Here is a 16,471-nt window from a genome sequence, read left to right as displayed (position 1 = left end):
ATGCAAATACTGCCCATTGTGTAGTTATGATTGTCTTTAGGCTTGCCATCCTTCCACTTGCAAGTGGTAAGTGACGCACATGCCCGATATGCACTGGGATCACACACACAGCGGCTCAGTCCCGAATCACTGCTCGTGCGCTTCACTCGCGTGCTCTGTGAGCTACGCAGGGCCGGAGTGCGCACCCTCCAGAGGGCACTCGCTGTTCAGGGCGGAATGATTTGGAGCGCAGGATGCCTGCGGAGCCGAGCGTATCCGTGTATTGGCGTTGCTGTGTGCACGCTAATCGTTTTAAAAACGTTAATCTGATGATCCGCTGATACGGTCTAATGTAAACCCCACCTTATCCTATCTGTGAAACATGGTGGTGGCAGTATCATGGTTTGGGCCTGTTTTGCTGCGTCTGTGCCAGGACGGCTTGCCATCGTTGATGGAACAATGAATTCTGAATTATACCAGCGAATTCTAAAGGAAAATGTCAGGACATCTGTCCATGAACTGAATCTCAAGAGAAGGTGGGTGATGCAGCAAGACAACGACCCTAAGCACACAAGTCGTTCTACCAAAGAATAGTTAAAGAAGAATAAAGTTAATGTTTTGGAATGGCCAAGTCAAAGTCCTGACCTTAATCCAATCGAAATGTTGTGGAAGGACCTGAAGCGAGCAGTTCATGTGAGGAAACCCACCAACATCCCAGAGTTGAAGCTGTTCTGTACGGAGGAACGGGCTAAAATTCCTCCAAGACGGTGTGCAGGACTGATCAACAGTTACCGCAAACGTTTAGTTGCAGTTATTGCTGCACAAGGGGGTCACACCAGATACTGAAAGCAAAGGTTCACATGCTTTTATTACTCACGGATATGTAATATTGGATAATTTTCCTCAATAAATAAATGACCAAGTATAATATTTTTGTCTCATTTGTTTAACTGGGTTCTCTTTATCTACTTTTAGGACTTTTAGGTCATATTTATGCAGAAATATAGAAAATTCTAAAGGGTTCACAAACTTTTAAGCACCACTGTGTGTATATATATATATATATATATATATATATATATATATATTTTTTTTTTTTTCTGAAGACTTAGCAACAATTCACTTCACTAGTTGACTGAACGATCATCTCTTGCCCCTTGAAGTAGTTTCATGTCCCAGACATTTCATCTTTCTTACCCTGCTCGAACATACTTCCTGTATAATAATCCATAATGATCAATTATTGGGACAGTCCACCTGCGTTTCTTTGAGGCCAGCACTCAGCGCCATTTTCTCCTGTTAGAACTGAAAGCACAGGCTGGGAGCAGAAGCTTGAAAGCACTACACAGATGAGAGCAAATAATCTTAACTTTTTTTTTTTAAACAGAGGACTGTCTAATAAGTAGCCCAGACAGACGTTGATGGCATTTCAATGCTCTTACTCACCAGGCACTTTCCCAATGACGATGGCTTTGATGGCATTGAAGTCAACATCTGATGATAGGTTGAAGTCTTCCTTTGCATTCTGATCAATCTAGAAGATGCAAAGGAGCTTCAGTAAACAGGGATGACTGTCATGCTGAAAAGGGCTTTAGCACTTTCATGTTTCAAATGCTCAGGAGCGTTATTCGTCCACAGTGAGGCTTTTTTTAATTAAAGCTGCTTTTCAAAGCTGTTTAAACATGCCGTTGTGTGGCGCAGAGTCTCTTATTGCTCCGCGGGGGAAGACAAATTGGGAAGTGCTCGAATAGGGAAAGAAAGATTGCCGAGATGAGCTCACATCTTTGAAACGCAATTATCATGAAGGCTTAGACTAATTGGCGAAGGTTATCCACTGAGTAACACTCGTCCGAGACGCATTTCGCCTCAACGCAGCAGACTGAGTATTGACTCGAGGGTTAAAGTGAATGAACTGAAGAAAAGTACAACTTCTCATTCAACAATACATTTTCAAGGCACAGTAGAATGAACTGCAGTTTTATTTTCTTACATCATAACTCGATGAGATACTGAGTTATACAGGGGCGACACTAAATCAGGTTCCATCATGAAAGCTGATTTGATTTGCTAACTCGAACATTTTCAGGACTTTCCCCAAACGCAAATACGCAGCGCTCCACCACACTGTGTGATGTCAGTGCCGCGCTGTCACTTTCACACCAGGTCTAGACTATCCTGGTACTCAACCCAGATGTGAAAATAAAGTGTTTCGACTGCCATTCGCAACCACACATAAAACCACGTTCTAAGCGCTGGTCACTAGATGGCACTGTTGTGTGATTTGACCTCAATTCTGTTCCTGGCAGCCTGGAACTGGAAAATGAAGAGGCATGCTATATTGTTCAATATTATACAACCCCGATTCCAAAAAAGTTGGGACAAAGTACAAATTGTAAATAAAAACGGAATGCAATAATTTACAAATCTCAAAAACTGATATTGTATTCACAATAGAACATAGCCTGGCAAGCCAGACTAAATGTGAATATTTAGTCTGGCCTCGATCCGTAGACATTTCCGAAGCGGGTAGGAGGAACAAACCGCTGTCTTTCAAACTGTCTCTGTGCGTATAGGCCAACGCTCTGACCAATCAGCGCAACAGTGACTGTGACGTAGTCAGAGCGACAGAAAGCAGTGGGGGAAACCTTGAAATAAATAATTTTTTAAAATGCGTATTAATTAATAAACAGGTTCTAGATATTAAGAAGTTTGGAGATAATGACCACAAGTTTGGAGTCTGTACCACATACTTAACATACACATTTTTTTCAAGGGTTTGCTTAAACTGTTTTTGAGAGTTTTTATTTTTATTTAGTGGTGTTTGGTGAAATAATTTCCCTTAAATTTAAAATAACGGGAAAATAAGAAACAATCAAAAAGTAATGTTTCAAAGCTGTTTATTAATTCTTCGTACTGCACAAACTAGCCCCATCCTTTTGGCTACGAGCGGAGCCAGCTGGTAGATCAGACTTTTGCCATAGCCGGTCGGCAAAACAGCGAAAACGCCCTTCTTGAAAAGGAATGAGCGGAGAGCCTCTTCCTGCTCATGTTTCAATGAAAACTCCAAGTCTAATTCTTCTAAAACTGATTCCAAAGCGGAGTCAAACGCGCGCTGTTCACTAACCGTAGCCATCTTTCCTGTTGTGCTTTCTCCAGCGTCGCGCAGCTTTGTCATCACTCCTGCAAAAGCCCGCCCAAAGAAGCCAAACAAAAACCTTGCGTTGTGATTGGCGGGCACGATTTGATGCCCGGGGTGTTTTTGTTTATATGGTGCGAGGCTAGACCCACTCGTAGGCAAAAATATATTTGGACGCTAGGCGGGTGGGTCTAGTTTACTAGGCTAAATAGAACATAGACAACATATCAAATGTCGAAAGTGAGACATTTTGAAATTTCATGCCAAATATTGGCTCATTTGAAATTTCATGACAGCAACACATCTCAAAAAAGTTGGGACAGGGGCAATAAGAGGCTGGAAAAGTTAAAGGTACAAAAAAGGAACAGCTGGAGGACCAAATTGCAACTCATTAGGTCAATTGGCAATAGGTCATTAACATGACTGGGTATAAAAAGAGCATCTTGGAGTGGCAGCGGCTCTCAGAAGTAAAGATGGGAAGAGGATCACCAATCCCCCTAATTCTGCGCCGACATATAGTGGAGCAATATCAGAAAGGGGTTCGACAGTGTATAATTGCAAAGAGTTTGAACATCCAATCCAATCCAATTTTATTTATAAAGCACAGTTTAAATAAACACAAAGGTTTCCAAAGTGCTGTACAATAAATAAATACAATAAAACTATACAATAAAATAACACCATAGAACATAAAAAATAAATAATTAAATAGGCTGTCCACTCCAAATAAAATATCTGTGTACATAAAATCAACAACCTACACGGTGTTAAAAGCCAAAGAAAAAAGGTGCGTTTTAAGAAGAGTTTTAAAATTAGACAGTGAGGAGGCCTGTCTAATGTGCAGTGGCAATGCATTCCATAATTTTGGAGCTGCAACCGAAAAAGCCCGGTCCCCTCTGAGCTTCAGCCTAGTCTTGGGAACTCTCAGGAGCAGCTGATCAGCTGACCTGAGAGCTCGGCTGGGTGTACAGGGGTATAGCAGCTCAGAGAGGTATGACGGAGCAAGACCATTTAAAGATTTAAAAACAAATAAAAGAATTTTAAAATGAATTCTAAAATGGATGGGTAGCCAGTGGAGCAAAGCTAAAATCGGTAAAATGTGCTCAAATTTCCTTGTGCCAGTTAAAAGACGTGCGGCTGCATTTTGTATTAGTTGAAGATGTGCAATGGAGGACCCACTGACCCCCATATAAAGTGCATTGCAGTAATCTAGCCGAGTGGTCACAAAGGCATGAATTACTGTTTTAAAGTGCTGTCTGGGTAAAAAAGGTTTTATTTTTGCCAACTGCCGCGACTGAAAATAGCTTCCTTTCACTACTGCTTTAATCTGGCTATCAAACTTAAGGTCCCCATCCACTTTTACCCCCAAATCATTAACTATAGGTTTGGCATATTGTGCCAAGGAACCCAGATCGACTGAGGGGGTCACAGAGGTGCCACCAAAGACTATCACTTCAGTCTTTTTTTCATTAAAATTTAAAAAGTTTAGAGACATCCAAGCCTTGACATCCTCTAAACAATTTAACAGTGGCTTAAGGGAGTATGAATCAGCCTTTTTTAGGGGCACATAAATCTGAGTGTCATCAGCATAACAATGGAAAAGAATGCCATGCTTCCTGAGAATGGAACCAAGTGGAAGAAGATACAAAGAAAATAGAAGAGGGCCCAACACTGAACCCTGTGGGACCCCACATGAGAGAGGAGCAGTGGAGGACACAGAGTCACCAAGGCTGACACAGAATGTCCGGTGAGACAGTTAAGACCTGAACCATTCCAATGCCGAGCCCCTGATGCCCACCCACTGCTCCAAACGATCAATCAGTATGTCATGGTCCACTGTGTCAAAAGCAGCAGTTAAGTCATATCATCATCTACAGTGCATAATATCATCAAAAGATTCAGAGAATCTGGAAGAATCTCTGTGCGTAAGGGTCAAGGCCGGAAAACCATACTGGGTGCCCATGATCTTCGGGCCCTTAGACGGCACTGCATCGCATACAGGCATGCTTCTGTATTGGAAATCACAAAATGGGCTCAGGAATATTTCCAGAGAACATTATCTGTGAACACAATTCACCGTGCCATCCGCCGTCGCCAGCTAAAACTCTATAGTTCAAAGAAGAAGCCGTATCTAAACATGATCCAGAAGCGCAGACGTCTTCTCTGGGCCAAGGCTCATTTAAAATGGACTGTGGCAAAGTGGAAAACTGTTCTGTGGTCAGATGAATCAAAATTTGAAGTTCTTTATGGAAATCAGGGACGCCGTGTCATTCGGACTAAAGAGGAGAAGGACGACCCAAGTTGTTATCGGCGCTCAGTTCAAAAGCCTGCACCTCTGATGGTATGGGGTTGCATTAGTGCGTGTGGCATGGGCAGCTTACACATCTGGAAAGAGACCATCAATGCTGAAAGGTATATCCAGGTTCTAGAGCAACATATGCTCCCATCCAGACGACGTCTCTTTCAGGGAAGACCTTGCATTTTCCAACATGACAATGCCAAACCACATACTGCATCAATTACAGCATCATGGCTGCGTAGAAGAAGGGTCCGGGTACTGAACTGGCCAGCCTGCAGTCCAGATCTTTCACCCATAGAAAACATTTGGCGCATCGTAAAACGGAAGATACGACAAAAAAGACCTAAGACATTTGAGCAACTAGAATCCTACATTAGACAAGAATGGGTTAACATTCCTATCCCTAAACTTGAGCAACTTGTCTCCTCAGTCCCCAGACGTTTACAGACTGTTGTAAAGAGAAAAGGGGATGTCTCACAGTGGTAAACATGGCCTTGTCCCAACTTTTTTGAGATGTGTTGTTGTCATGAAATTTAAAATCACCTAATTTTTCTCTTTAAACGATACATTTTCTCAGTTTAAACATTTGATATGTCATCTATGTTCTATTCTGAATAAAATATGGAATTTTGAAACTTCCACATCATTGCATTCCGTTTTTATTTACAATTTGTACTTTGTCCCAACTTTTTTGGAATCGGGGTCATACATACAGGGCACTTTTTCGATGAATAAAAACGTGTTCTATTCCCTTCTAGCAGGTTTCGTACATTTGGTTTGATAGCATGCAATATTGTTAGCATATCGCTTATCCTACATGTATTACGTCACTCTACCCAATGGAGAATGAGTGTTCAATATGGTTTACGATATTGCATGGTTGTCAAGACAACATGACGTCACACATCGGAGACATAAAACTTCCGCGCTAGCAAGCGACAGTGACAATTTGTAAACAAACATGGCCGCCAGGTTTGCTTTGTTAAAAACGGAAGATTTTGAGAGAATTTTGGCTGCCAGGTAGCTCTGTTGTGTTTAGCTGTTGATGTTGATTTTAAAAGTAACAAAGTAAATTACACAGGGAAAATAATATTCGGTTTGACTGCGCTAGCACTGGCCTTCGCTAACGCTACACCGGCTGGAAGGTAACTGGACTGCCGTGCTAACAGCACAGAGTCACAGGTAAGCTTGCATTGGCCTTCGAGAATGCTGATATAAAGAGTGTGTGTCTGTATAATAATAATAATAATAATAATATTGGCTGGCTTTTTTCGAGGTCTATCATATTCCATTCAGCTACTTGTCATCGACTCATTCAATATCATGCTAGCTGAATGGAATATATCTATCACTCAACGCCAGCCAATATTATTTAAATATTCTGCATTTTTTTGTTGTGCAATAAAATTAAATATTTCTCTGGATTGACTGTTTCCAGTCTTTTCATTTAAAATCTAATTTTGACCTTTAAATGTTGCCCCTTGCATATTTGTCAAGGTAAAAAACAGCAAATTTAATCATTTTGAATTGTTCCTAAATCAGCCCTAGATGCCACCAAAATGCACCATTTGAAGTCTTCAATTTCAAAATTTTCCAGGGGAGCATGTCCCCGGATCCCCCCTAGCAGCCTTCGGGGCCCTCCAGGGCCCTGCATCAGTAGCACCGCTCGGATATTTTTTTCTGGGGAAAGCCCTGATTTTTAATTAAAAAGTGACACTTTTTCTCCATTTATACTTTGTAAATGTACGCTTGTAAATTTTCCCACCGAAGGATGAATAAAGTTTATCTTATCTTATTTAATGTTATGGAATGTCCATGAAATAAATTAGTTCCTGTTATTACTTACTGTTTATAATAGCAGCTCTAAACAGTCATTCCCTCACTGCTTATTCCCTCACAGTACCACAAAATCACTGACACTGGAGACTCCTTCCCAAAATGTTACATAAACATCTCGTTGAAGAAAACTTCCCCGTCGCATTTTGAAATCCGTTTATGTGGAGCATCTGTTATACAAGTCGCAATGAATTAGTTGTTACTCTAGAAACCATCATGTATTAGAACGAGTTCATTAATATAAATATGTGATTTGTCTCGTAGCTGAAACGATGATCAGAGACGACTTGGTAGAAAATGAATCAACACCTTCTGACCAATCAGATTCGAGAACTCAACAGCGCTGTTGTATAAAGCTGCATAATTACCGGGTAGAACTGAATAACTGAATAATACTGTACTTAGTACACGTGTTAATCTAAAACGTTTGTCATTTTGGAATTATCGTGCATACATGGTTCGAAGGTGTTTGTTATGTTTACTACAGGATTACAGTACCTGTATCAAAGATCAAGCTGATTAGTTAAATAACGTGAGCTAGCAAATCATGCCAGCTAGCTACCAGATCCTGCTAGCTAAACTTGCTCTCCTGAGAAGAATAACCACTACAATCAATAAAAAGCTTCTTCTTCTAGTCTGACCTGAATACTGATGCTCTCCAGGATTCTCCTGATAGCCACTCGGTGCAGCTGTCCATTGGCCAGGTTCTTAACGCTCGATCGGAACACCTCAGCATCTCTGTTATTCTGCAGTTTGTACTTCAGCTCCAGTTGACCTTTAAAAAGCACAGAACATCTCGTTACACATGTTACACGTGAGATGCTGCCACTGCAGCCCTTTTGTCATGAACAGTCACAATGAATAATCTATAATCAATAATCTACCTGATTACAGCAGGATGGAAACATCAATATGCAACAACACTAACTCACATTAATGGCACTATAAAGCTGTCTGCTAAGAAGATTAGTATTTAATCCACTGTCAAAACACACACTAAAAGAAAAGTTCATTTTCATACGTTTGAGGAATTAGTGTCCAAGTCGAGGTAAATTGTAAAACGAATGTACTTGAGAAATCCAGAGAGTAAAATTATCAACTTGCAGTGTAGATTCGCTTCTCGGCCTTTTGGCTATAAGTGTAGTATCTGTTCTTATCAGTTTAATATCTGATATGGTCTCTGAATGAGGACGTTATATTAAACAGATTTTTAGAACAGGGAGCTGGAATTAGGGCTTGCTCTTTCTACTCCATACATCAACCTGGTATTGCAGTACCTCCAGTTTTTTGGGCGGCATGGTGGTGTAGTGGTTAGCACGGTCGCCTCACAGCAAGAAGGTTCCAGGTTCGCGGCCGGCGAGGGCCTTTCTGTATGGGTTTCCTCCGGGTGCTCCGGTTTCCCCCATAATCCAAAGACAAGGTTGACGTGAGGCGGCCTTGGGCTGAGGTGCCCTTGAGCAAGGTACCTGACCCCTGACTGCTCCCTGGGCGCTCTAGTGTGGCTGCCCACTGCTCTGAGTGTGTGTTCACTGCTTCAGATGGGTTAAATGCAGAGGATGAATTTCACTGTGCTTGAAGTGTGCATGTGACAAATAAAGGTTTCTTCTTTCCTCAAAAATGATAACACTGGATTAGTCAAGAGTACTGCTTTCTTTAAGACATAAAAATTCTGTCTGTTTTGAGAAGAAATAGAGAGCAGAGACCCTTTGGGGGTTACTGTCAAAAGAAATAGTCTCCACTGAACTCGCTCATATCTGTTGGATGACTTGACACTCTAGAGAACACACATCACTTTACATGCGGAGTAACATGCAGATGTAGTGGTTAGCACAGTCGCCTCACAGCAAGAAGGTTCCGGGTTCAAGCCCAGCGGCCAACAAGGGCCTTTATGTGCGGAGTTTGCATGTTCTCCCCGTGTCCACGTGGGTTTCTTCCGGGTGCTCCGGAATCCCCCCCCATAGTCCAAAGACATGCAGGTTAGGTTAATTGGTGGCTCTAAATTGACCGTAGGTGTGAATGTGAGTGTGAATGGTTGTTTGTCTCTATGTGTCAGCCCTGCGATGATCTGCCGACTCGTCCAGGATGTACCTCGCTTCTTGGCCATAATCAGCTCGGATAGGCTCCAGTTTGCCCACAACCCTGCACAGGATAAGTGGTTACAGATAATGGATGGATGGTAACATGCAGAGACATCTATAGCTGTCAGGGATCTGATAAACTGTCGACTGACCCTCCTAACACGAATTCCCTGAGATGATCAGGCTTGAGTTTCCTAAAAGCATCGCAGCACAAAGATCGTCGTTAAATGATAGAGTGAGCAGGACAGTGAATGCTCTCTCTCTCTCTCTCTCCCTCCTAGTTAAGATGCTCTTAGCATTAAGATGCTTTTGGGACACCCACCCCAGATCAGTTAACTTTATTAAAAGAGTATAAGACTAAGTTTACCAGTCAAGAACAAGATTAAAAAAGGATAAAACCTAAACTAGAGAGTCATACGACCAAGATGAATGGATGCAATGTTAAAAATATAAATGTAACTAGAAGACCATGATTACAAAAAGGTCTTATAAGCAAGAGCAGACAGTGCTAGAGGATGGGGAAGGTAGTGTTGTAGTCATCACCACCAAAACTGAGACCAAGTCATGGCCAAGACCAAAGTGTATCAAGACCAAGACAAGATCAAGACTTTTTGAGGGGTTGAGATCAAGTCAAGACCAAGACCAAGGCAGGGCAAGACTTAGGCCATGTACACACGTAGCCGGGTATTTTTAAAACCGAACATTCCCCCCCCCCTCCGTTTATAAAAATGTTTTATCCACACCTCCTCGTCTTTGAAAAAAATCCCTTCCACACATAACCGAACATCTGCGTTTTCAATCACATTCATAAGCATTCCAAACCTGTAGATGGCATTATTTCCCCAAATCCTACCCCCTAATCACATCAGAATAGCCCTCTGTTGGCGTCACTTCCGCCTAAACATAAAACATGACGCCAAGCTCGTTCGTCTGGACAGACTCGGAGACAGAATTGCTTCTAAACACAATTTTGGAGTATAAACTTCAAAAGACGCAAGAAAACGTTGATTGGGAATCTTATCAGTAGTTGGGCTTCTAAAATTAAACATGTAAATAGCACCTGCACAATAATTAACGCTTTCAAGGCACTACTCCGATCCATTACTCTTTGTCCATGCTTAATCTGGCTTCTGCAGTAAACAAAGGTCGCACGTTTGACGTCAGGGCAGATTTGTTGTCATTTTTTTTGGCGCAGATTGTGACGTTCTAAAACGCAAAACTCCGGTTATCTCTGTCTACACGAAAAGGCATACACGAAGTTTTCAAAAATCTTCACTTTGCCCGGAGTTTTTTTAAATATTCGTTTTTGATGTGTTTTCATGTGGATGACAGGCCAAAACGTAGAAAAATATCTTCGATTTAGCAGATACCCGGCTACGTGTGGACGGGGTCTTAGTCAAGACCAGGACCAGACCAGTGGGTGTGAAGGGGGTTGGGGAGGGGGGTGACAGCCATTAACAGGAAGAAAATTTTCAAATTAGCAATGAGTCACTTTATTGGTTGCATTTGAAGCAGGAAATTTAACATTTAATCACACTAACAATGTTAACAAATAAATCAGGCAACTTAATGAAATCCCCACAGTTGTGGTCTTGTCTGGTTTTGAAATTAAACCCCGAGTACTCTGTGTCTGAGACTGAGACAAGACCTAGTAAAAATATGGTTGATTCCAAGACAAGACCAAGACTTTCAAAAAGACCGGTCTTAAGTACTACCACACTAGGGGAAGGTTTGAAAATATCATGTCATAATTTCTCATGTTCGAGAATTAAGGCCAATACCTTATTTGTCACATGTACAGTACATTACAGCACAGTGAATTTCTTTTCGTAACATATCCCAACTTGTGGGCGGCACGGTGGTGTAGTGGTTAGCGCTGTCGCCTCACAGCAAGAAGGTCCGGGTTCGAGCCCCGTGGCCGGCGAGGGCCTTTCTGTGTGGAGTTTGCATGTTCTCCTCGTGTCCGCGTGGGTTTCCTCCGGGTGCTCCGGTTTCCCCCACAGTCCAAAGACATGCAGGTTAGGTTAACTGGTGACTCTAAATTGACCGTAGGTGTGAATGTGAGTGTGAATGGTTGTCTGTGTCTATGTGTCAGCCCTGTGATGACCTGGCGACTTGTCCAGGGTGTACCCCGCCTTTCGCCCATAGTCAGCTGGGATAGGCTCCAGCTTGCCTGCGACCCTGTAGAACAGGATAAAGCGGCTAGAGATAATGAGATGAGATGAGATCCCAACTTGTTAGGAAGTTGGGGTTTGAGCCATGAAACAGCTACCCCTGGAGCAGAGAGGGTTAAGGACCTGGCTCAAGGGCCTAACAGTGGCAGCTTGGCAAAGCTGGGGCTTGAATAATCAACCTTCTGCTCAGTAATCCACAGCCTTAACTGTTGAGCATCCCCGTCCTGCATATTTGCATGTTCTGCTTGTCTTGGAGCATATCACTATAGTGCCATTGTATGCAAATCCTTGGGCAACCATATTTCATACTGTGTTTTGTTGATTTTTGAGACAAAAGTGGTGGTGCATAGTGTTGCTTGTACAAACATGATTTGCATGGAACAGTCATCAGCAGGAACCCTTATCACAAAAGTGAACACTTGACTCATGCAATCTACATAATATCTATGGAGATAAGCTCTTTGTAAACTCTCCAAACTCTTTGGTGACAATCACCAAAGGTAGTAAGTTTGGAGTAGCATTTGATGGAAAGGAAACCTTGCCAACTGTTAAACATGGGGTGGATCTTTTATGCTTCTGGGTTGTGTAGCACAGGAAACATTGAACAGGTAGATGGAATTGAACAAACATCAACAAATTCTGGAAGCAAATTTGACAGACAAAAATAGTGACACTGACGAGGATTCGTGACAAGCATGAGTCCTTTCATTACTGTGAGGAGAACTGTTCTGCTACCTTTTTGACCAGAGGAATAAAGTTAATGTCACCCTCACTTAGGAAAAACTATGGCATAACTTCTATCCTGTGCAGATCTTTACCGGAAATGTCACTAATTAAAGGAAATGACATTCAGTTGAGAGTTTGAGGGAAATACTTTATAAGGATCTTCAAAAACCCTCATCGCTGAATGATCTCACTTAGACGGCCAAGCTAACTATCCCAAAAGTCGACTGCCTTAATGACGAGCACTAAAGAGGCTTCTCTGTCACTAGCCTATGATTAACAGGCACGTCTCCTCATGTGTTTGAAATGTAAAATTCATTCCTTCTTCCTCCTCATTGGCCATGACTCAGAATTTAGAGATACTGCTCAGAAAATCCTCAGAGACATGTAGGATATTGAAAGTCTGGAATTAGATAACTTCTTCTTCTCCTAGGACTCTGTGGTAGATAAATTTACAGGACCAATAAGATGTGCTTATTTAATAGTTTGATACTTAGTGCCAGGAGGAATATCTTCCTACAAAAGTGACAAACTTGCTTGAGTAAACAGATGACAAACTTTTATGGTACTTGAATAGCAGACCTGTACTTTATTTTATTCTAGGATCCGTTTAGTCAGGTTAAAGAAGGAAAAGCTTAAACATGTCACAACAGGAGTACGTACGGTCGTGCTAAGGGATACTGTATGTGTCTAGAGCAAGGCTTTTCAAAGTGTGGGGCGCGCCTCCCCTAGGGGGCGCCAGAGTTCTTCAGGGGGGCGCAACGTGAGGAAAAATAAACCAGAATAAGTTACTATTGCGGACATTTAGCGAACTTCAGCTAGCCTTTGCCAGAGACAAAATGGATCGATTTTTAGTATCTAAAGCTACAGTGAGTGAGGAGACAGAGTCTGGGCCAAGCAAAAAAACAGACCCTCCAGGATTTCGCGATGTTGCGATTTGCAACGTCAACGCAAATTCAACCAATCCCCGCGAATTCAGGGCGGTGTTGCAATTCTATCCAATCACCGCAACCTTCCCGCAAATTTGACCAATCGTTGGCATCGTCTTGAGGTGACGTCGACAAACTACCTTCCGCCTTACTTCCGTGTATACGTTCAAGAGAAGCAACATGCGCGCAGTGTTGCCAGATTGGGCGGTTTCAAGTGCATTTTGGCGGGTTTGAACATATTTTGGACTGGAAAACGTCAGCAGTATCTGGCAACACTGCATGTGCGAGTCAGTGTTTATGTAGGCTTAAATTCTGTTACTGAAAGTGTGTTATGTTTACAGTGAAGGACTGTGTGCACTTTATTTTTTTTTTACTTAATACAAGAAATTAATGGATGCCAACATTTTTGCCAAAATGGTATTTTATTTTTCATTGTTTAGGCAGCTTCAGCATCATACTGTGAGATTCTGTTCCAATTGTTTTTTTTTTCTATGAAGCCTGAGCCATTTATTTTATTAGTTTATAATTATTGTTTAATTTAGTCTTCAGGAGAGACTGCCTGCACACAGTACTAGTATTAATAGTTTTTTTTCTTACATGAAAGCTGAGGCATTTATATTATATTTTAAGGTAACTTCATGTTGTGCTGTGAGGTTCTATGCACTTTAACTTTTGAACCAACAGGTGCATTTGGATAAGTAAAGCCTATTTTTCTGCATTTTTGTAGTCCTGGTAATCTTTTATATTGGTAAAGATGTTTATAGGACCATTTCTCAGTGTCTTTGTTTTTTTAATCAATAGTTTTTCAGTAATAACTTAATATTTAACATATCACTCAATTTTAATCACAAAAAGAGAAAATCGCAACAATTTCTCGCAACTTTCACTTCCTCCTGCAATGTAATTGCAACAAAAACCTAAAAAACACCGCAACTTTCATCGTAATTTTTTGGAAAACCCCCGCAACATCAGACATTTTAGCCCGCAACAATCACAAAAAAGGCCTGCGGAATCCTGGGGGGACTGAAAAAAGAAGGAAGTATGACCACGATTATTTAAAGTTTGGATTTTCATGGACTGGATCTGAAGATGCTCCACTGCCACAGTGTGTTGTCTGCCAAGAAGTTCTAGCTAACGATGCTATGAAATGTTTAAAATGTGTAAAAAAAAAAAGATGTTTTAAAAAGCACAGATGTTTAAAATGTGTAAAAGAAAAAAATAAAAATGTGTACAACAACCATTTTTTTTTAAATACGAATGGAACATTAAGTATAGCAACAACAAAAATTGTAAGGGGGTCACTGTTGTTTATTTGCTCTCTGAGGGGGGGCTGACTCTCCCACACTTTGAAAACCCCTGGTCTAGGTGATTAGTGGCCTGGGAAAACCTCTGGCATTTTCTATTACACAGCAGTGGCAGCTTGTGGTGATATTCGATTCGAGCGCTAAAATCTATTATCTATCAATAGCTTGACAATAAAACTATTAGCCATTGAGTCTTAGGAGATTTCGCCCTAATCCAAATGTACAGGCTTAAGCAACATGGCGAGAGATGAGATGGGGAAGATTAGCAAGGTCTCACACCGTTCTTGCTGAGGAAGATAGCGAGGAATTCTCTGTAGTATGAGCTGGCGTAAAAGAGAATGACTGGCGCTTGGATGGTGCGAAAACTCAGCGATATGTTTTCTCCTTTCAGCGTCAGGTCTGAGTAGATGGAGGAGGACATCGCGCTGCCATTTTTGTTCAGCTCATACGGCTCCTTGAATGTGTATGTCACCGAGGTACCGGGTCGGAAATACGCAGAAACCTCTGGAAAACAAAAGCAGGAAATAGTTACACCAAAGAAAGTTAAAGAGTAATAAGTGGACAGAAACTTCAGTGTCTGAGGGGTACCAGATTTGGCTAAAATGCCTTAAAGCACATAAGGATGACAGATCTCCTCAGGTCAAGCTGATGTTAGATCAGCATTAACAATACTTTCGGCTCGGCAAGCTGCTAAAAATAATGGTTTTAGAAATTAGAAATACATTTAGCAACATTAGCCAGGAATAGCTGAGCTAACGTTACCTTTATTACCTTTCAGGCAGCTATGTGAACTTCATAGCTAGCAAGGCTTGCTAAAAATATCAGCTAATATTAGGTTAAACTACTGTATTATATCATTCAATTAAAAGCCAAAGCTGAGAATACTAGCAAGCTAGCTAACATTAGACTAGCAGGTTAGCTAACATTAGTGCAGCTAACAGGCTAGCTAACATTATCTTATCGTTTTCTAGTAAATTAGTTAAGATTAGAGTAGGATGTTAGCCTGTGTCGGAGTGACTAACTAACTTCAACGTAAAGCCTGGTTTATACCAGACTTGCCAACCCTACAGGTTCTACCGATTTTGACAGGTGACTACTGCCTACCAATTTTACAAAATAGCAATATGCGTGCTACAGACATACAACAATGCCTTTTACCAGGTTTCGTGAAATTCCTCCAACAATTGTGAGAGGAGTTGATTTCAGAAGGAAAACACACTCATGAAATTGTCAAAGTATAATTTTGTTAATCAAGGGCTGTAACTCTGGTAAAATGTGATTGAATTTAACAAAATTACAATATGTGTACTACCGACATATAACAAAGAATCCTGCCAAGTTTCGTGAAATTCCTCCAAAAATTGTGAGTTGATTTCAGAAGGTGAGTACCCTTCCTGGAACAGACGGATGGACAGCCGGACATCGCCATGGCATACAGTGGCATGCAAAAGTTTGGGCACTCTTACTGAAAATGTCTGTTACTGTGAATAGTTAAGTGAGCAGAAGATGAACTGATCACCAAAAGGCATAACGGTAAAGACGGCACATTTCTTTACAGCGTTTTCTGCAAGATTTGTGTATTATTTTTGTTTTGTACAATTGGAGAGTGAAAAAAGAAAAGGAACACCATGCGAAAGTTTGGGCAGCCCAATACATTTGAGTTCTCAGGTAACTTTTACCAAGGTTCCAGACCTTAATTAGCTTATTGAGCTGTGGCTTGTTCAAATTCTTCGTTAGGAAAGGTCAGATGATGCAGATTTCATAGCTGTATAAATTCTCTGACTCCTCAAACTTGTCCATAAAATCAACAGCCATGGGCTCCTCTAAGCAACTCCCTCACATTCTGAATAATAAAATAGTTGATGCTCACAAAGCAGGAGAAGGCTACAAGAACGTAGCAAAGTGTTTTCAGGTAGCTGTTTCCTCAGATCGTAATGTTATTAAGAAATGGCAGTTAACAGAAACAGTGGAGATCAAGGTGAGGTCTGGAAGATGAAGAAAACTTTCTGAAAG

At 41.3% G+C, this 16,471-nt stretch overlaps 1 protein-coding gene and 1 non-coding gene across 2 annotated transcripts in view; one reads left to right on the top strand and one right to left on the bottom strand.

The window, feature by feature from the left end:
* The window catches only part of cntnap3 (contactin associated protein family member 3), a 332,581-nt gene that overhangs the window by 33,596 nt on the left and 282,514 nt on the right, over window positions 1-16,471 (bottom strand). Inside the window, exons 20-22 of the mRNA XM_060909607.1 lie at window positions 14,738-14,962; window positions 7,892-8,025; window positions 1,426-1,513 (exon numbers count right to left, since the gene is read on the bottom strand). Coding sequence (XP_060765590.1) covers window positions 1,426-1,513; window positions 7,892-8,025; window positions 14,738-14,962 — 447 coding nt within the window. The remainder of the gene's footprint in view (window positions 1-1,425; window positions 1,514-7,891; window positions 8,026-14,737; window positions 14,963-16,471) is intronic.
* LOC132873892 (U2 spliceosomal RNA) lies at window positions 8,363-8,548 on the top strand. Its single transcript, XR_009651608.1, has one exon. It is a non-coding gene; the product is annotated as a U2 spliceosomal RNA (small nuclear RNA).

This window comes from Neoarius graeffei, chromosome 25 (assembly GCF_027579695.1).
Source record: "Neoarius graeffei isolate fNeoGra1 chromosome 25, fNeoGra1.pri, whole genome shotgun sequence".
NCBI classification, from domain to species: Eukaryota; Metazoa; Chordata; class Actinopteri; order Siluriformes; family Ariidae; genus Neoarius; species Neoarius graeffei.
This window is presented reverse-complemented; position numbering and strand designations above follow the sequence as displayed.